This window comes from Otolemur garnettii, unplaced genomic scaffold (genome assembly GCF_000181295.1).
Source record: "Otolemur garnettii isolate 467f Iridium unplaced genomic scaffold, OtoGar3 scaffold00001, whole genome shotgun sequence".
Classification (NCBI taxonomy): domain Eukaryota; kingdom Metazoa; phylum Chordata; class Mammalia; order Primates; family Galagidae; genus Otolemur; species Otolemur garnettii.
Window position 1 is genome coordinate 54,412,609 of NW_003852396.1, and position 22,029 is coordinate 54,434,637.

General features: G+C 40.0%; 1 protein-coding gene across 1 annotated transcript; it reads left to right on the forward strand.

The window, feature by feature from the left end:
• The first annotated feature begins 1,367 nt into the window (after window positions 1-1,367).
• On the forward strand, window positions 1,368-3,305 carry FIBIN (fin bud initiation factor homolog (zebrafish)). Its single transcript, XM_012801655.2, has one exon. It carries the CDS (start codon window positions 1,746-1,748, stop codon window positions 2,382-2,384), a length of 639 nt encoding a protein of 212 aa, XP_012657109.1. The 5' UTR covers window positions 1,368-1,745; the 3' UTR covers window positions 2,385-3,305.
• Window positions 3,306-22,029: the final 18,724 nt, after the last annotated feature.

The following is a 22,029-nucleotide window of genomic DNA, read 5'->3' on the forward strand; positions in this document are numbered from 1 at the left end:
GGACTTCTCATTGTCTCTCCAGGAGTTTGGGTTGTTGATGTCAGTGAAAGTGATGACAAGTGTGACAGTCCCAGAACTGAGTGAACTATGGCTCTGAATGAAATAGTCTCTTATGACCTGGAAAGGAAGACAGGCCGGAGTACTGGCAAATCAGTGGAGTATTTCCGTTACATTTTAAGGTAGAAAGAGAAAATCCCCACGAAAATAAGAGTGCTGCCTACTTCGGGTTTTTACCCCTTCCCTGTTTTCTTTCCTCCACAACCCTATTGCTGAGCAGCATACAATGTACCTTATTTATATATTATAGTAATTTAGTTCTCTGTTTCCCAGAATGTCAGCTTCAGAAAAGCAAGGATCTGTCTTTATTTGTATTCACTGCTGGATTCTCAAACCCTGATACATAATAAATGCTCAAGACACGTTCGTTAAACAAATGAATGGATTTGAGGAAGGCCATTTTGCCAATGGTAACTCAGAAACCAGAATAACCTGGTGGGGAAAAAAGGTTGGTTGGTTGGTTTTTTTTTTTTTTTTTTTTTTTTTTCCCAAATTAAGTTGAAGTCACCCTGAGCTCTGACTTAACTACAATCTGTGTGAATATAAACAATTTGCTTAACATTTGCCCCCTCATTTCTCCATCTGGAAAAATGGGGATAACAGTACCAGCCCTATATTCTTACAAAGTTTTCGAGTATCTCAAAAGAAGTAATAGCTGGGAAAGTATTAGGTTAAAGATTCAGTGCAGAAGCTTAGTATCATTTCATTAAATTAAGCAATGATCTCAGTTGTCCTTCTCCTTATAAAATTGGCAAAGTTCCATTTTTCGTCTTGTCTTCTCATACATACCAACGACTATGTATTGACCGATTTTCTGTGTTTCTATTACCTCCAAAGTATTGTCTTTATAAATTTTAAATAATGATTAACTTCCAAACAAAACGGTCATCTGTGACCCTGCAATTTTCTCTTCAAAGTCACATACTTTCTTAGGATAAAAATGGACAGACTCAACAAATTCAACCAGACTGATATTTATTTAGACATGTGAAATTGCATTCCCCCATAATAATTACCCCTTCTTCCCAGGAGGTCAATAGCAAACCAGGCTTTCTGCTGTGGAAATTCTATGCATTCTCTTCTCTACTTCCCCTTCACGTTAAGCTTTATTTTGCAGGGTCCCCCCTTCCAGCCTTTAAAAAGAGACCCTGTACCTTTAACAACAGAGACCTGGTGAGAGGTTTCTTTCCAAACTTGTTCCTTGGATTCCAAGTGACGAAATCAGCTGTAATTTGAGAGCAGAGAGATTCTCAGGATATCTGTAGCCAAAGGAAAAGCTCCACATTCCCACCCAGTCCAGGAATTGAAATACTATCAGAGGGCAAGAACCTTTCTCTGCAGCTACACGCTCCGTCTCCCAGGAGCAAGGGGGAACTCCGAGGACCGGATAATCGTGGCAGCTCTTGCCAGAGCCCCGGAGGAGGGGTTCCCCGCTCCGCCTGCTATCCGGCAGCCCGCACAGAGCCAGCGGAGTTGCAGCCACCGAGCGGGCGCGCAGCTAGGTGCGTCCCCCGGCGCTGGCGTGCACAGCCACATGCAGCCTGCTGGGGACCTGGGGCCAGGGTGCAGCGAGCCGGCCGGGGCAGAGGCGGACGGCGTCTCAGGGAGGCGCTGACTCCCAAGTAGAGCACCCCCCTTCCGGGCAGAAAGTCTTCGCCTGGGGTTCCCGACCTTTCTGAACATCCAGAATGGTGTTCCTGAAATTCCTCTGCACGAGTTTGTTCTTCTGCCACCTGTGTCAGGGCTACTTCGATGGCCCCCTGTACCCAGAGATGTCCAACGGGACTCTGCACCACTACTTCGTGCCCGATGGGGACTATGAGGAGAACGATGACCCGGAGAAGTGCCAGCTGCTCTTCAGGGTGAGTGACCACCGGCGCTGCTCGCAGGGGGAGGGAAGCCAGGCCGGCAGCCTGGTGAGCCTCACCCTGCGCGAGGAGTTCACCGTGCTGGGCCGCCAGGTGGAGGATGCTGGGCGCGTGCTGGAGGGCATCAGCAAGAGCATCTCCTACGACCTGGACGGGGAAGAGAGCTACGGCAAATACCTGCGGCGGGAGTCTCACCAGATCGGGGATGCCTACTCCAACTCGGACAAGTCGCTCACGGAGCTAGAGAGCAAGTTCCGGCAGGGTCAGGAGCAGGACAGCCGGCAGGAGAGCAGGCTGAACGAGGACTTCCTGGGCATGCTGGTCCACACCAAGTCCCTGCTCAAGGAGACGCTGGACATTTCTGTGGGGCTCAGGGACAAATATGAGCTCCTGGCCCTCACCATCAGGAGCCACGGGACTCGGCTAGGTCGGCTGAAAAACGACTATCTCAAAGTATAGGTGGGAGGGCACGCAGCAGCCCCGGGGTGCAGGGCGAGGGGGAGGGCATAAAAGACGGGGCTGCGTTTCCCTAATACCTACTATTTTTTCATATCCAGATTTGCACTTTGAGAATGCATCTGAGGTCATCTTTAAAAAGAAAAGAAAAAGTTCAGAGTTGAGTAATTTAGTGTTCTGGTTTGGGTTTTGTACATTATTTATATGATCCTTACGGATGTATCAGCTGGAAAGAACAATTTGACAGCCATGCGGTTCCTAGAGAGCTTTGTAACTCTGCAGAGATACCCGCTGCGGCCACATGAAAAAGGACAGTTTATGTGGTAGGGGCTGTTTAAACTTCTGCATCCTAGAGATTGTGTGGAAATAGCAAGAGAGGATAAAGGCTTAGCTCCTTTCAGCCTCCAGCCTCCTCTCTGAAAAGCTGTCAGAGTCGCCTGTTTTTCAAATGAGGTCCAAGGGGCCTCTCAGGCTCTTGGCAGTTGCTTGTTAGATCTTTTCCTTTCCTCTCTTATTTATTAACCATGATTGGAGAGTTGTTTTTGTTTTTTGTTTTGTACCAATGTTGTCAAGAACTATATGCAAATCGTCCTTTGTGGGGTGACTTCCGAAGTGCCTTTGTGGTTGTGAGTTAAAGTGGCCACAGCTACAGAGTCCAGGCTTGGCAGGGGTGGCACGCTGGCGCTGATGTTCCGATTCGCGCTGCCTCTCCTTGTTTGTCTGTGCTTTGTCCTCAGTGCTACAGTCCATCACAGAGAAGTGGGCAGATGGCTGCAACACACCCCCACAGGCCTGGAATGTGGGTTACCAATGTATTCGTTCTCATTTGGGGGGGGTGCTTCTGTTTGCTTATTGGTAACTTGTACTTCAAGTAGGGAGATTTCTACTTCTAACTCCTTAGCTAAGTTTTATTATTCAGCCAATAAATATGTTTTCATCTAATACTGGCTTATTTTTTAATTTACCTCTGTAACTTTCATAGTTCAAAAAGGGGTGGGCACCAAAGCAGAGAGAAGGATGGGATTCGAGCCAGTTTACTTAGACTATATGATAAAGAAGGCAGAGGATACTACATATTTGGCAAGTCTCCTCTCCCTGGCCACCCTTACCATCCTCGCAAGAAAAAAAAAATCTAGCCTGTGTCAGAACTTTAAGTTTGATCTCTCCTGGTATGCTTAAAAACTCCACAGACTCAACTGGATGAGTTTATGGCAAAGCTCGTATCTTATCTGTTCATTATGCGGAGAAAGCATTCTATTCCAAGTTCTGAGAACTACAATGATGCTTTCTAATTTTGAAGTCAGGTCTACCTTATTTAATTAATGGCTTAAGAAGTTGGAAATGGCTTTATTTCATGCTTTGCCCTAGCTAAACCTCCCTCTCACCTTAAATATGCTTTTTGTTCACACACACACAAGAAAATAAATACGTCTTCATATTTGGTTCGATAAAAATCCGTTTATTTCCCTTCCATACATGAGGATGCAAAGCTTTTATTCCTCTGATGTGGGCGATGTTCTTCCAGGACACTAGAAGAAAGCAGGCCCAGAAGAGCAAAGCGACATCCTCAGACGGATGTAACAGCCCCAGTCTCTCAACTCTAGGGAGAGGATTTTCCCCAAACTGCTCTTTTGCGAGGATACTGAGAGATGAGAGAAAATGAGTCTGAGGCCTGAAACTTTGCTTAACTGTCTTATTATTTGAATTAAAAAAGTATACAATACTTAAAATCATTTATAATTTCATTAGCTTGCTTCTAGATTTGTGTGTGAGAAGAAGGTCATTTAAAAGAGTTTCTTTAATCCAAAAATATGTGAAAAAATAACAGCAGATGACATTGAAAGATGGTATTTGGCTTAAATCTTTGTAGTGTGAAGTCACTTCGTGTCGCATATGCCTCATATCACTACGTTCACAGTGCTCATGGCTAACCCAGAAGCATCTCAGATGTCATCTCCTTGATCTTCCCCTAGGAGGAAACTAGACGTGTAACAGTGAGGGGAATCTATTTTTGTGCATTCTTATTTCAATCAACTGGCATCAGCTGCAGTTGCATATGATATTATGTTAAGAAAGATTCAGATGGTACAGAAGTTGAGTGCTGTCTCTAGTTAGAGACGTCTTCCAGGGGTGCAGCAAAGGGAACGGGAACACATCTGCTACTCATTTGAAAACCCTAAAATAGATGATGTATGAGGTTCTTTCCAGCGCTAACATCCTATGATTCCTACAAAACCAGAATGAAATTATCTGGCATTGAATCACTCCATTCAAGTCTAGAAGTACGGCCAGTAATCCCACAAAGTCTTATGTAAATGGCCTCAGAGGGCAAATAGGAATTTCCAGGTGGGGAGAGGGACTAGTCCCGGAGTGCCAACCTAGAGGCTAGCATCGCAGGTTTTCAAACCCCCTTATGGCGGGAAGACAGCCCAACTCACATACTTCCTCCCTGCTTCCTCGTCATTCTCATTGGACTTTGTTGCTCACACATTGACAACATTTCTCTTCAAGTGTGATTTGTTATTTTCTTAGACCATGAAATATTTTGAGAATCCAAAGACCACCACCCACTCTCTTGTCTATGAAATCTACTTACAAACACATTCACGCAATTAGGTCATTCGTGATTTTTATAAATATCTGTTGACTGTTTAATCTGGGCCAGGCTCTGAGGTAGGTTGGGGATAATTCCGGGATATTACAAAGCATTGGGACTTCCTCTATGGGTCAAAAGTTTAAACAGCCTCCTAGGGTTTATTTAGAGTAGTAGGAGGCATTTATGTTTGTTGTTATTGTTGTTTGTATAGCAACAATAACAAAACTTTTAGGAAACTCCAGCATCATTGGCAACACTCTGAGCTAAGGACTTTGCCTGGGTCATTTCTCTTAGTTCTAACAACAAACTACATGAAGAAAGCATTTTGAAAAGGAAATAATATATGCCAAACACTTAGGCTAGTGTCTGGGACAAGAATGGATCCTCAATAAACGTCAGTTGTTGTTATTACTGTTTTTCATAATTATTATTATTTTTATAACTGAAGTGGGAAAACCCAGGTACTCTTTTCAAGACTAAAATTGTAGGATACTTTATATACTCTCTATGCTCTTAGTTTTAACTGATGATTAGCTAGTGGGATATATAAGAAAATAAAAGAAGAATGTGGAGGGTAGGGATCCACTGGAGTTTTCCGCCTTCCACTCCAAATGTTGCCTGCTACGGGTCAGATTCCTGACAATGTCTAGCAGTCAGAGGCTAAGTGGCCTCTCTGGTATTGAATTACTCATGGATACTTTCTCTGTGAGATGCATTGTCCAATGCTACTAATCCTTACTCTCTCAATCTGACCACTGAAAGCTTTCACATACAATCTTGAAGCCATCTGCAAGTATCAGTCTACCTGGAGCCTACTGATGAAAGATACCAGGCTACTTTAGCCTCTGCAACAACCAAGAGAAATCCACAGATGTTGTCAAAATTCCGCAGGTGCATTATACATGGCAGCACCAAGCAGCTGTCCAGTAGTTCATACACTTTTCATTGCCTTTTAAACTCTAGTTTATAACTCTGCTAAGGAAATGGACTGAAAATGTTCTGAGTGGAGCCTTGAAACTTAGATTATAAACTATTTTTATAAGTCATAAAACTGTCCATGAAACCCATGAACAATATGAAATCAAATGAAGGGCCAGTATGGTCAAATTTCCTTAAGGCATTTTTCAGAGGATTGTTATGAAAATATTTTTAATATAGAATGTTACTTGGATAAAAAATAGAAATACAACTACATACATGTAATTTCCAAATGCTTTAATATAAAAGGGGAAACAATTGGAAACATAAGAAGTCTTGGTTAGAAATAGAATACAGAAATGTGTAACAATAATTCACCAGTAGAGAGAATGGGATACTATAAATCATTTCGGTAACTGTGGAATTGGAGTAGTCCTTAGGAATACTATTTGTAAAGTCAGGATCTCGATGGATATGTCATTCATCAAATGTTTTTAATATACCACAATATGAGGTAACCAGGATAGAGATAGTAATAGATGTGTGAGGAAGCTGACAGCTCCACAAAATATTTGGGTACAGCCACATAGGGCACTGGAGTCTGTACAAGGTTCTATGGGAGCTCAGCAAGAGTCTAAATTAGAATTATCTAGAAAGGGTAAAGCAGAGTGTCTTAGTCTGATTTGTGCTGCTACAATAGAATGCCTGAGACTGGATGGTTCACACTGAAGGGAAATGGCTCACTGTTCTTAAGGTGGGAAGGCTAAGATCAAGGTACCAGCAACTAAGGAGAACCCTCTTGCTACAGCTTCACATGGCGGATGGCAAGAGGGAGAGAGCCAGAGAGAGACAGAGAGAAGAGGGGGCACACCCACCCTGTTATTCTGGCCACAACCCCACCCACAAGGGTGGAGCCATTTAGACCAATCACCTCGTAAGGGCCCCACCCCTTAATATTGTAACTGTGGCAGTTAAATTTCCACATGTATTTTGAAGTGGCAAAATATTCAATGACAGCACAGTGTGAATAAAATAAGGATTTGCCCTAATGACATATTCAAAAGATACAGGAGTTTCATTTTACAGTGAGTGTTACTGTTGCTTTGTGTTATCAATAACATGTGTTTTCTGATTAAAAATCTCAGGTCTGCTGAATGCCAATAACATGGACAACACGGTAAGGATGAAAAAGGCAAAATCATTCTTATTCTCAACTCCTTCTGCCATATGCCCGTTATTCGCACTTTTGGTGTATGTTCTTGTACTTTTCCTGCATATCTATATATATTTTCTTCTTTAGAATATATTTTTTCATTATAATGATATAATGAACACACTGTTTTGTTGCAATGTCTATTTTAGGTGTTAAATAGGATTAATTGTATCAATCTTTTTAAAATGCTTAGAGTACCCCCAATGTATCAGGCCAGCGATGCCCTGGATTCTAGAACTTCCCCTACAGTGTGTTAACTGTATAACTTGGAAAGAGTTCCTAAAGTTACTTTGTTTGCAACATGAAGATCCTCATAGCTCATATTACTGTTCAATGTGTTTTCCATGTACTATTTTATAGAATCCTCCTAGGGTTATATTTTAAGTAAATATCGTATTTTCTGAATTTTTCCAGGTGGGGAAACTGAGACACAAAGGAGCTAAGTGATTGGCCCAAGGCTCCACAGCGAGACAGGAACAGAGCCAAGAGTCAAACACAGATGCTCTGACTCCTACAGTGCTCTAATAACTACTAAATGATGCTTTCCCTTTCAGAAGGCAGGCGTCAGACACATGATTTGTTAACTTGCTTCCTATGCTACAGTCTAGGATAAATGGCCTGCGAAATGAATATTTTCATTACATGATTTCCTTAACTGAAAAAATTCAAACCCAAGTTTTCTCAAAGAAATTTTTTTCTTTCTCTGCTTGATGTTGGATTGGGTAAATATAAATTCCTCACACCTGTATGTGTCACACTGTAGTTCTTTGCCTAAGAGCAACTGGCTTCTTGTTACATTTTCCAAGCACTTCTGCACGTCTTAGCGCATTGACTATAACAATTTTTCATAGATGCTAAACTAGCAAGGGCACTTCATGGTATTCACCTTTTGGCAGGTTGTGGCCTAACTGTCATGGCTACCAAGTTATTCCATCAGTACTTCCTGAATTCAGATACAAAGATTTCTTGTCCATGAGGCCCTCCCAAACTAAGAAACATGTGCTGTCTAACAGATGCTCAATCTAATAGATAAGAAAGTTATAAAGACCTCTCTGAGTCTACCGGAGATATTTGAATTGAGCCTTAGACTTGAGCAGAAGCCAAGAATGTAAATGTCAGAGGGAAGAGTGGTCCTGGCAACAGGACAATGAGCACAAAGTCTATCAAGCAGAGACAACGTTATATGTTTGAGAGAAGAAAAGTTTTAAAAAGAAAAGCAAAAACAAAACAATATAGTGGGACCATGGCAGAATCAACCAGAGAAAGAGTGAAATAGTTTTAGTTGAGAGGAGAAATGTGTCCAGATAATAAAAGAACTAGATGACCATTGTAATAAATTTATATCTTGATCTAATTTCAATAAAAGGCATTGGTGAGGGTGAGGAGTCAAAGCAGAGGGACATGATCTGCTTTACATAAAAGGCCACTATGGAAGGCCACTAGTCTGCAGGGAAGCATGAGCAGAAGCAGGAAAGCCACTTGGTCAGGTGGCTACTAGGTCATATCAATTATAGATGACAGAGGCATGGTCTAAGGTAGTAGTCATGAAAATAGCAGGAATTGGTCTTCATCTTGCACAGACATGCCCCATTGTTGCTTTTATCTGAAAAAAACATGTGGCATTCTTCCCAACCTTCTCCTACCTTGATTCAGTTTTCTAACTCTGATTTTTCTCCTCCTCCCCCTTTGGATTTGATGTTAGCCTTGCCTCCCTCACATTTTTGATCACCTTGCCCTCTATGCTCTCAAGGTATCTGGATATGTATGAATGGGATTTCCAATTATATAAGCTAACATATTTGAGCCCCACATAACTCTTCTGGTTCTAAGCTCTTATTCTATCCCACCAGCCAAAGCCCTGTCTACCCTATTTGATGGGTTAGAATAGACAGACCCACGAAGGTGGAGATGGGCACTCAACCACAAGCATGCCTCATATAATTGGCTATTGCACAGAAACAACGGTGATCACACTGATGTTTACACATCTTCCCTTTATCAGTGATCTCTAGTATCATCACTGCATCTCTATTTGTTCCACATTTTTCTTCACAAAAGCTTATTTATAGAAGCTATATTGAGATATAAAAATATCCTCATGAGGATTTCCAATGACTTCAGAATTTTGCATTGCCTTGTATTTAATAAGGGCATATGACATTCTATTTTGACTCTAGCTAACATTTACTTTGATGGCTTGTGTATTTCACCATTGCCCTCTTGCTTTTCCATGAAAAACAGAAGATATTTTGTATGTCAACAGCTTGCTGTTTACAGAAAGGAACCTGACAGCGATGATTAATGAGGCCAAGTCTCCATGCTCCAGGGTTGGCAGTGATGGCTTGCATTTTCCAGTTGTGAAAAGTTTCCTCCTGCAGGCAGTTAAAGAAATGTGTTTCCCTAATGTCTTCTCTGGCTTTGAACCTTTCCCAACTCTCATCCCAAGACCAAGCAAATGTGGGCACTCCACTCAACTTTCAACATGTAGGCTTCGCTGGCAGTCCCACTGAGTCAGCCACTAACATTTTCCACAAGATTCTACTACAGAAAACATTATAAAGAGTGGAAAACCTAATAGGTTCACGTTATTTTGATTTGCATGTTTGCCTACCCTTCAAGCATGAGTTTTCTCCTTCCCTTCTCCCCCTCGCTTCTGCCAACATCAATCCTTCTTGGTTCCCTCCTCCTTGGTTTTCTTTCCTTCCTTGCTTCAACATGGTTCAAAGGTTGAGACCCAGAGACACAACCCAATTCACATTGTGCCTCTGCAGCTTATTAGCTGGGAAATCCAAGGAAATTGTGTAACCTTTTGGAGCCTGCACCATATAACAGGGAATATGACGTACTTTGCCAGGGGGTTGTAAGGTTTAATAACCCAACATGAAAAGGGCTTGCTATAAAACTAAGAAAAAGTGTCACTATTCTCACACAGTCTGGGAATGGGTAATTACTAGGAGCCTCTTTTAAGCAGAGATACCTTGAATGCTCTTTGTTTGAAATAAGAAAGGTTGTGTTTCCAATGAGCCTTAAATTCTATGTATTTCCTGTGAGACAATCTTGACTTCCTCATTCTAGGTGGGCTCTACAGAAGCCAAAGGTAGACTTGTTCCTACTGACGTAAGAAATTTCTATACACCACAAACACTCCCTCCCTATTTGGGCCAAGGGAATGGAAACTGCAGCAAAAACAACAGAAAACAGGCTGACCTTTTATTTACACCTGTTAACAACTGCCTTTGCTTTAGGCCTTGAGCATGGAGGTGATACAAATTAAAGAAACTTGGGAATTCCAGAATATAGACAACTACAGTCAGAAAACTCTCAAAACTTTGCAAAAACTTACCAAGTGAAAGAGAATAAGAATATTGATTCCTAACATTTACTGCAAACTAACTACATATTAGATCCTGGGTACCCGGGATCTTTTAGGCCTGTAAGACGGAAGCCAGGTCTGTTGTGATGACAGTCTTGAAGTGATCTCAATATGGAAGGCGTTAGAATGACAAAATGAACCTTTTCATGCAACCTCAGACGCTGACTGTATGATTTGGTGCCCTTAACTGCCTTTTATGACTCCGTATTATTCCGGTCAAGAATTTGCTGGGGCTGATAGGCTAAACTGTTGCAAGCCCTGCTCCAGCTCTGACATATATGGGCTTCACTGAGAGTACCTAGGGATACTTGCATGTAACTTTGATGACTTTCCTGAAGTGAGGAAGTGGCTTGGTAATTCTCCAGCTTCCTTGCTTTTCCCAGTACAACCTTTACCTGGCCTGCAAGGGAAGAGGACTCTGCTTAGTTGAACAAAGACTCAGGATAGGTCATGGTGGTCCCTCTAACATACACCCACAAAAGAGTTGAACCTGTGCCCTCTTCAGTACAAAAGCAAGCAGCCTGACCCAGTGAACACTTATCCATGCTTATATTTAGCTTTAAATATAAGGAATGAATAATCATGTTTATTTTCAAAATTAAGGGCATTTAGTCACTTGAAAAATCAGAAAAAGAACAATCTTTAACTCTTTGGCTCAAACAAAAACTCATTCAGGACTAGAAACTGACAAAGGCTGTATTAATGATAAACAATCATCCTATAATCATATTTTCCATAGACTCTTCTGATTTCCAAGAGTTTCATTATAACAAAAATTGCTGTGAAAAATCTGGACTGATAGTTCACAATAGCAACAGAATATAATAGGATTTCAGGTTTTACATGGCTTTCCCATTTCCTCTGCAAAATTTTACCATTACCAAAACATGTAACTGCTTTTGCCTTTAAAATGTGTTATACAAAAAAAACCAAACTTATTTTATAAAGGGGCTATTTATTCATTCATCTATTCATTCATCAAATGTTTATTAAGCACCTACTATGTGCAATTGCTGTGCTAGACTCAGAGGATAGTATAGTAACAACAATAAAATAGACAACATTTTTATACCACTTATTATGTGCCATATATTTAACACAGGTATTCCTTGAAACAGCCTTTTACAAGGGTTGCTTGTACATTACTCACCTAACCTATCTGGAATGTCACCTGATGTCTACGCCAACCCTTCTCTGTTATTCTTCCTAATTTCCAGCCCTCTCACCGTCCCATCATTGGCTATCAGTCTCTCCTGACTAGTCTGGCCCACCCTGCCCTCTAATGGAACTATAATTCTGAAGGAACAAAGAGATCTACCAATCAAGAGTCTAGGTATGTATAGGGACAGTTCTGCCTCAGTGATGGCAGCAGATAAATAAAACAAATTTTGGATTAAACCAAAAAAGGAATAAGAGTAAATGACTAAGAGAAGACCTTGACCCTAGGCTCAAGTCTCCAAGATTGAGCCAGCCAACCTGAAGATAAAAGATTTCAACATTTTCTTAACCTCCATCAGGCTAATATAGTAATAAAACTATACTTGTACTTACATCCCTAGATACAGCTTTGTCCCTGAGAGTTACATGGTCTGGGAACATTGGAGATAGAAGCAGTAACAAATGGAGAGGCTAGGGCCTAACCAAGTGAAGAAACTTATCCCACTTCCTATAATCTCTTGGCCAGGGAATCATCACAGAATCACAGATCCAGAGAGCCAAGCTCATTCTTCAATTCTTCCTTCTCTCTGAGAGAATGCATTCATTTATTAGAGACTTCCAACTCGTAAAAATTCCTTTTACATTTCGAACAGAATTATCTCTCCAGGTATCTCCTACCCTTTGGTCCCCATTTATCCCTTTTCCACATCAAGTTAATCAAATATCTGGTAGCTCCTTTGCCAGGCTCAACATCCCTACTTCCTTCCAGCCTTCCTTGTACAATAGCCACAAACAATAGCCCAGCTGGCCCAGCTATCGTTGGTTTATTACTAGGAAGAAATGATTTACTGTGGCTAAAAGCATAGGCTTTGCAACAGACAAACCCCCCTGGGGTTGAATTTCAGTTCTATACTCATATTAATGTACAATGGAAGGCTACTTTATCTGACCATATGTTGGGTCTCTTTTATACAAATCAGTAATGATATTTACCTTGTAGATTTACTCAAGTGAATAAATGAAATAATCGAAGTAAAATGTCTAACACCATGTCCTGCACTTTTTTTTTTTCTTCCAGTTTTGGCCGGGGCCGGTTTGAACCTGCCACCCATAGTATATGGGGCTGGTGCCCTCCTCCTTGAGCCACAGGAGCTTCCCTGTGTCCTGTACTTTATGGGAACTCAACAAATTTATTTTAATGGATGAATAAATGAGCCCCTGAGTCAGGTGCTTTGTCAAAGAAGAATGAATATCAAACTTGGAGAAGACCCTATATGGGGAAAGGAGAAAAGAAAGAGGATGAAGGGCAAAGGCTCAAAAGAGAATCCAAAGCCAGAAGTAAGACACTTCCTACTAGGCCACCCTCAGTCCTTTCTGGGAGTTGCAAGGTCACCAACCATCTGATGAGCAGTTTGCTTCCCTCTCACTGCTGTGCTCAGGAAGGGGAGAGGAAAGATGAGACTTAATTGAAGTCCCTTTCAACTAACCCTGTAGTCTTCCTAAAGGACGGACCCCATATGAATTTGAAAGCCCAAATACTCACGAAGTTATTTTGGGAGCGGGATAAACTGTACTTTATATCTTTTTTCCCCTTTACAAACACACACACACACACACACACACACACACACAAAACCCAGCTGAACAGACTTTCCTAACTCTTTCCCAAAAGCCTCATGTTTGGTGTGAGCTCAGCCCTGGAAGGTCTTACTCTTGAGAGGAAGGCCTGACAAAGTCATCAGAGGCAAGTGAAAACCCTGGATGGAAATACACAGGGAAAATGGAAATTCAATTGGCCTTTTCTCCCAGGTGATCCATCTTTTAATAACAGGAAGATGAAACCAAAGCAAGCTGTCTCAAGGATAATATCTCCTAAATCATTATAAACTTAAATATAGTTGCAAGCAAGAGCTTTTGGACACTGCCTGCTTGCCTCGAATCACAGTTCCCCTTCTTCTTCTATGGCCTATCTGTGGCAAATAACTTTAACTCCCTGGGCCTCAGTTTTGTCCCCTGTAAAATGAAGATCATGTCCCTTACCTCATAGGATTTTAAGGAGGAAGAAGTGAGACAGTGCAGGTTGCATACAGTCCGGTGTTTCATTAGGTGGAAAGCAATGCACAGCAAGCAATCTCTATCCTAGTCACTTGAAGGGGTCAAATGGTAAATAACTGGAGTCCACACTGTTTTCTTCCCCCCTCTCCTCCTCATGCAATCTCCCTCTTGGCAATTCTCCCTTTGGGTGAAAAGACAAAAACTACATGAACACATTAGTCACCTCACTTACCAACAAAAAGTTTATGCAAGAGGAAAAACCAAATGCATCAGAGAAAGAGCAAGACGTGGCATTAAAAGAGTAGAAGCCTGGGATGCTGCTGAGGATCCTGCGGTACATAGGACAAAAAATTAGCCAGTCCAAAATGTCAGTAGTGTCGGGGTTGAAAAACACTGGTTTAGAATATGTAAAACATAAGAGAGCAGTGGTACAAGAGATCTAATTACCAGGCTAAGATTTATTCCCAAAAGTTATGAGTGTGTTATAGAATCCAAGGCATGAAGAAGTGGACTTTAGAAAGATTTTTGTAATATTGTGTCTAATATATTGTAGACGTACTAGAGAGTTCCCGGCATCCCAAAGCAAATCCATATATTTTACATAGCATTGTGGTTATAATGCCCCAACATCTGGTCAAAAAGTGAAAGCATCTATCCACAAGCTAATTTTATCTTCTTGGCTTCAAAGAAACAAAAAAGGCTTGATTTCTGGTTTCTTCATTGATGAGGGCTTCCTCTATATTTTCACAAGACAATGAAAGGGGACAAAGGGAGTTGATTTAGTCTAACTAATAGTTTGGCATGTTGCAGACAAAACATCTGGAGCTTTCACGTCTCATTTGGTGGTTTTGACACAGGGGAAATATAATCAGTGTGTGATGCTTACTAGTCATCTTTGTAAACCCACCTGATCATAGGGTAGAATCAACTGGTCTTAAAATAAAGGATTATAGGCATATATCTTTAACCTGCAAGAGCATTCATTATAAGAAAAATTAACTCTAGAGTTGAAAATTAAGAACTCACAGGTAACTTTCACTCATACCTCCTTGAGTTTGTTCATGTTCAAATGCCCTCTCTAAGTTGCTTTGTACACCTCTCTAAGTGGCCTTGACTCATCAAAACATTGAGTCAAGCCACATTCCCTATGCTAGGGAGAAATCTGCCTAGGAGAAAGGGACTCCTTTTTCCTTCACACATAAATTTGGCTGTTTGCTTGTCAAACCATGCACCCCAAGAGGATATATCTTACCCAGAGGAGAGTGATATGATTCATTGATGATTTTTTGAATTTATCTGCCAAGAGGAGATTCTTCGTTTTAATTCATCTTAAGGGAGTAATACAAGCTAGTGAATGTAGTGGTTCCTTTTTTCTGCTTTTCCAAATTCTATACAGCTTCCTAAGCTCTGCTGTTCTCACCTCCTAAAGTCTTTCCGGGGGTTCCTGTCCATGGTGGTACAAAGCATGACAATTTTGATTGAATCAAAGAATTCGATGATCCATTAGGAATGCCTTTCATGATCATAAGATGGGAAGGAAGTGGTAGATAAACCAAGAACTTGCTTTCCTCATTCATTCCTTTATTGACACTCATCATGCAGCTAGGGCTGGGGCTAGAAACTGGTATTATAGTAGTAAATAACAGTAGTGAACAACAATAAATATTAACCCTGCCTTCTTAGAGCTTAAAGTCTGGCAAAAATGGTGATTACGCAAATAATCATCTACCCTCAGATGAGTTAAAGATAATACAAAGTTTTTGCCCCTTCATCCATCTGGAGGTGCCATCTAGTTTCATCCTTTTCAGTCTGGGTGGCCTTGGGATTGACTTTGACTAATAGAATGTTATAGAAGTGACACTGGGCCAGCTCTTGACCCAAACTTTAAACACCTTGGAAGCTTTTTCCTTTGAATTAGGTGCTAGACACTAAGATATAAAGAACATTGGTCTAGAGTTCCAAAAACAAGCACCCATATAAAAAGAGACCCAAGAAAGACAAAGGCCATGCTGAATAAGCCAGGGCCAAAGGAGCCCCAAGATAAGTGCAGCCTCATGAGTAACTCAATCTTCACAATGTGGGGCAGAAGCTAAACACCCAGCTAAGCACAGTCAACTTAAAGAATTGTGGAAAATTTACACCGTTATCATTTCAAAGCAAAAAATATGGGGGGTTACTTGTATGCAACAATGGATAGCTAACAGACGTCTAAAGTACCTCTACCCTGCACTCCCCTTTCCATCACATTGCCCTGTTTTAACTTCTTTATAATGCTTATAACTACCTAAAACTATTTTATTTATTCCTCTTTTGTCTGTCTTCCCATGAGGAGAGAAATTTTGGGCAAGCAGGCACTACTGTCTGTACTATTTACTGCTGTGGCTCCTTTGTCTAAAACAAAACAGATGCTCAATAAATCTCTGTAGAATAATAAATAACTGGATAATTGCAACTGTAACAGATGCAATAACTGAGAAGTAGATATAGCTGTAACAGTTCCTAATTTAAGGAGATTAGCTCTGGGGGAGGGAGTGCAGGGAAGGGAAGGCTGGTTTTGATAAAAATCTCCATGTTATATCCAGAATCAGAATGAGGAAACTATTTCTTTCTAGTTACTGTCAAGTTAACCATTCCCTTATAAATGATTTTATCACTTTAAACTTTCTGTGGTGGCAAAGGAAAAAAATTTTTACAAATGTTTTTAGAGCAACTTGGGGAGGATCTGGCTGCTAATTCCTATTTAATTAACTAGGTAAGGAATCTCCTGAATTGTAACATTAATTTTACAAAAACTGCTCAAGAAAAAAAGTATAAAGTCTACTCTGTTCCTTAGCTAGAAATAAATCTACATCAGAAGAAAAATTTTCTTTCTTATTCGCTTATACACACACACGTATTTGCATCTTAGGTTTTTCTGTTCTTAAATGTTTCTCTAAATTATCGTTTTCGTCTTTGGTTAAAGCTTAGTTTGGTCTCTCTTAATAGAAATATGGATAAATTGTTGGCATGAAAGAGATAGAAATTCACGGTTATAAAATTCTGAGATGAGTTTTCACAGAAAAATGCTATTACTCAGTATACAAAGACATAACAAGATTCAGATGAACAAGTAAACACAGACTCTGGATTAATTCAAACCACTTTTTTAAACTTTGATCCTACACCTCAAATATTGGAAATATTATTTAAGCATTTGCCTTTAAAGGGCAGATTCTTTATACCCAATTTAAGAAATATGTATGGAGTACCTTCTATGCCAGGTACTGAAATTGCAGCAGAGGACAAGACAGATAGCATTGCCCATGATGGTATGTTTGGTTTATCTAAAGAAAAAGGTATCCGGAAAGCAAATTATAAGTGAACTGAGAGCCTTCTCAAAAGATTCTGATTTCGCAAAATTGTCTTATAAAGTACTTGAGATGATTTGGTAAAATAATGCTCAGAAAGTCTCTGGGACTGTACTTAGATCATCATACATTCAATAATTTGGAGCTTCCCAGCTCCTTGGCAATGAAGCAAACAAAGTGGACACTCAGTATGTTCCAGATTTGAAAGGTTGATTAGGGAAAAAAACATATCTACCGGTTCCCTACTATCATTCTAATGCTTAGGTTAGGTTAGTGAGTGACTGAGTCGATGCCTCTTAAAGCTTAAAAACAATAATAAATGATGTAAATGTGGAGTTTTATAACATCACCTATTCTTTAAAATCCAAAACAATTTCCCACTCACCTTTCATAATCCCATGATGACCAACACCATGCCTGAGAAAGTATAGAAACTACAGACCAATGGCAGGAGCCTGGTCTGGACTGGCAGGATAAGGAGTTCCATCTCTGCCACTTCTCACCTGTAAACTGCATAATCTCAACATGCCAGCATCCAAGCTTGTCCAGTAGGTTCTGAAATCCTCAATTCGCCTACAAAACAGTCATATGAAATAATTTAAGTGTAAGTGCTCTGAAAATTGTAAGACACAACCTAATTCTCAAGGGGTATTATTGTTAAGACAATTTTGTGCACTCTGGTTTCCTCCAACCGTCTTTCCCTGACAGTCTTTTCTCAAAAGCTACCCACTAAAGACATTTGAGACAAAGCAGGCAACAAAGCAGTTTTGTTGCCAGGGAAAATCAGCTAGCTGACTGCCAAGAGTCCTCTCCCTTTGCCACTTACTTTGGTGAACTCAATAAATGCAGGCTGTGACCCTCAGCCTGGCAACTCCAGAAACTCAACCTTGGCAGTTTTGTAAAGCTGATTCTATTCAGGGTGCTGACTCATGCTGATTTGGGTATATAAACCAGGGTATGTGTTAGAAAAAAGAAATAGAACTTTTAAACCATCCCTTTCGGTTGGATTTGCACTATAGGAAAGTTACACGGAAATCAATTTGAAGGGACATTAGTGAGCAAAGAATTGGATGCCTTGCAGTTACTCAGGTGATTGGAGTGTCAGCAGACCAATGTGTCTGCTTCCATGATAAGGATGCATCTGCCTGAGAAAGTGGTCGTTTACACCATCTAATCAGGGTGCTCTTGTCCAGCTTGTGCCTTTCTGCTGCTTCTTTGCTGGCCAACTCCCCTTCTGAATGACACATTCTTTCTTCAGATAAGGTAATGCCTTCAATCCAGTCTTGTCTTACTGGCCTGGACAATATTCTGTCTCTTTTACGTAACTTTGCCTATTTGTGGCCTATCAAACCTAAAATGTTTGTTTTATAGTTTAACTCCCACATGGCCCATCTTATTTCTCTTTTTCCTGTTGTTCTTTGAACTTTGATGTTGTCCCATCTACCATCAAGAATAACGACCTTTCTAATTCAAATTAATTTCAACAAATTCTATGAATCCTTTCTGATCTATGAAGTGTGTCATCTTGCCTGCAGTAGCCAGTGCCCAGTGTCATCTCCTTTCCAAATAGTACCCCTATTTCCTTTTGGGGAATTACCTTTTCCCATTGTATGTTTGACCTTGGCAGAACAGTAAATCCGGGTATGTGAACATCCAACTCTGGAAGCATAGGAGACCAGATTCTGGTGCTGCCAGGACAGGTACGTGACTAGACTTCAGACTCTTCTGAGACTTTTAGTGGCAATCATTCTTATTATAGGGAAACTTGAGTAGCAATAGTAGCTAAATCACAAGCATATGAATGTGGATTCCTACTAGAAATATTTGCTGAATGGTCCCAGTTTCCTGCATTTGAGCTTCTAGAATGGTATTTGTGTATGTGTGTGTTATAGTGAAGAGGGTTGGGGTTGCCAGATGAGAGGGTCTTGGCACAAGAAATGAAGATGCTTAACACAAAGTCTGTCGGACTGAGGAACTCTGGGAGGAGTAACCTCGGTCTATATTTATTATCATAAAATGGGAAGAAGTAGACCAAATCTACTTGTTCAACATGAGCATTGATTAGGGAGAACATGGAGAAGGTCAGATAGAATGTCTCCACCTTTGTTTTTGCAAAACCGCAGACCTTGAGCATGACCTCTGCCTCCAACCTCAAGTGACCTTTGGAATCTAGAGAATCATTGCCATCATTATTATTGCCATATCTAACATATACATTTTCTCTTGGAGGCCAGTTTTCTGATCTGCACATACACAACTCACATGCCATTTTCATGATTCTCTAGGTCTCTCATGTAGGAAGCGAGTCTTATACTAAAGATCAGGCTTCAATTTCACCTATTGTAGTTATCCCCTACAGATGGATAAATGATAGATTGATAGATAGATAGATAGATAGATAGATAAATAATAGAGGTGATAGATGATAGATAGGATATATATATATATATAGGGTAGATAGATGATTGATAAACATAGATAGATATAAATATAGATGTAGATAGATGATTGATAGATAGATGATAGATAAAAGATAAATAGATAGATTCATGTTCTTGGTTCTTCTCATTCCTAAACCTGTTCTTTCTACTGCCTTTTGATTCTGTGAGCCACTGAAATCCTATGATCAAATTCTTTTGCTTAAAGTAGCCAGATGTGCTTTTGTTGCTTGCGACCAAGTAGATTTTTATCTCCCATAGTAGAATGAATATAGCAAAAATGGCTTTTCACTAATTCACCCAGCACAGCACCATATACATCATAGGTGCTCAATGAAGTTCACAGTTTTGAACTATTCTATGTTAGATATTCAGAAACTGTAGCAAAGTTGAATTTAATTTAAATTATTTGGACAGGGCTTTGTCAAACTCATAGCAGCCATCACACTAGCCTATTTCACCACCATTCAGAAAATTGTGCTCACAAGATTAGATTCTGGAAACTTGACAGATAGATTTCAGCAACTCCTTATTTAAACACTTCTTCAACAAATTACGTGTCACACTATGTTATTAGGAGTTCTGGTGAGTATCTTCAAGTGAAATGTCCAAAAGCAACTGCCTATGTTTGTAGGTGGTGTATCATCGCAAAATGGCTATGATGTACTGCATTGTTAGTTGAGGTCTCTGGTTTAACCACAGACTCTGAATTCACTGCAACATTGGTTAGCAAATTCAGATGGAGGAATGCATGTGGAATAGGCATGGTAGATAATAGTGTGGGCTGGAGTTTTTCCTTCTGAAGCTCAGAAATAATAAATCTGTTCTTTTCTGATGTTACTAGATTTCTATAGTACCTATTTGTTTTTTTACAGGTTATGTGCTTTTTTTTTTTCAGGTTAATATAAGGGGACGATTAGGTTACATTGTTCACATTTGTTAGGTTAAGTCAAAGTTATAGTTGACTCCTTCACCTAGGAAGTACGCCATACACCCCTACATTGTGCCCATTAGATCGGAGTTTACCAAACTCCCTCCCTCCTCCTCTCTTCCCCCTACTTGAATTTATTTGTGTTTTTCTGTAGTATTAGAGTAATTCTATTTGGCAGTGGTGAAAAAGTCTGTTAACAATGGAATATTTAAGTTGTATTTCTGGAAAACTCTTTGCTCAATTAAATACATTTTCAAAATAAACTAAAAATGGATTATGATTTTAAAAAATGGTCAGTATTCATGTGGCTCAAAGGTTTACTAAAACTAGACTATGTACTAACTTTGTCAAGTAGTATTTTTGTTTGTTCCTGAGAGTGAATCTATCCTTGGCGAGAAATGTCAATGGAAACCACTAGTTACTCTGGCCACAGCAGATCTGGGTTTCATCAGAGGTCACAGAACTTGCTGAACACCCTCCATACTTCTGCTGGGTATGTATATATGCCATGTAGACAACACCATATCTGCAGATTTTTAACTCTTGACCTGGTTTGTCCTTCCCCTAATTTGTAGAACATTCAAACATGTGCTTTCTTCAAAGTGATCCTTAAATGTCCTTGATAAAACCTCTACTGAGGAAAGTGAGACACTCAAGTCACAATTTCATCTTTAGTCACTGATTATGATCATAAACTGAGGCATTGGGGCAACAGTGTATGGATCAATTGAGGCAAATTACCTTAACAGAATTGCTTTAAGAGAGGTGATCAAATACAAAATAAAACAAATAGTTCTGACACTAAAAAGAATATAAGAAGTGAAGTACAAGTATAATCCATTCTGCTTAGAGGCATAAGTAAATAAACACATAAGATAGCATTAGTAAAGAGAGAACCTTTCTAACTCAGAGTAATTGCCTTAATCTATTTGTGATGCTATAACAGAATATCAAATACTGAGTAGTTTATAAACAAAAGAAACTCATTTTCCACAGTTCTAGGGGATGGGATGTCCCAGATCAAGACACCAGCAGATTCAGTGTTTGGGGAGACCTCCTCTTGGTTCAAAGACACCATCTTCCTGGTGTGTCCTCACATAGCAAAAGAGAATAAGGAGCTATCTATGGTCTATTTTATTAGGGTACTTATCTCATTCACGGGTGCTCTGCCCTCATGAACTTATTGCCTTCCCAAGGCCCCCACTTTTAAAACCATCACATTGGTAATTAGGTTTCAACATGAGTGAATTTTAGGGGAGACACAAATATTCAGACACAGTGGCAGTGCTAGGAAGAGTTTAACTAAGGGAAGAAGTGATGTGGGCCATGCATGATTTTAATTTAGGTTGAATGCTAAACTCAGATATCAGAAATTCTAAATAATGAAATAAGACATACAAAATTATTAGTGATCTATATGGAAAAAATAGAACTTTTGCCTGCCACACAAAAATCAATTCCAGATTGGTTAAACACTTAGATATCGATAGTAAAAGACTTCAAAGTATACTACAAGGTTATAGTAATCAAAACAGCAAGATATTGGTACAAAAATAGAGACATAAACCAATGGAACAGAACAGAGAATCCAGATATGAAACCATCTACCCACAACCAAC

Coding starts and splice junctions, on each gene's coding strand:
- FIBIN (XM_012801655.2), top strand. CDS start 1,746: ATGGTGTTCCTGAAATTCCTCTGCACGAGTTTGTTCTTCTGCCACCTG.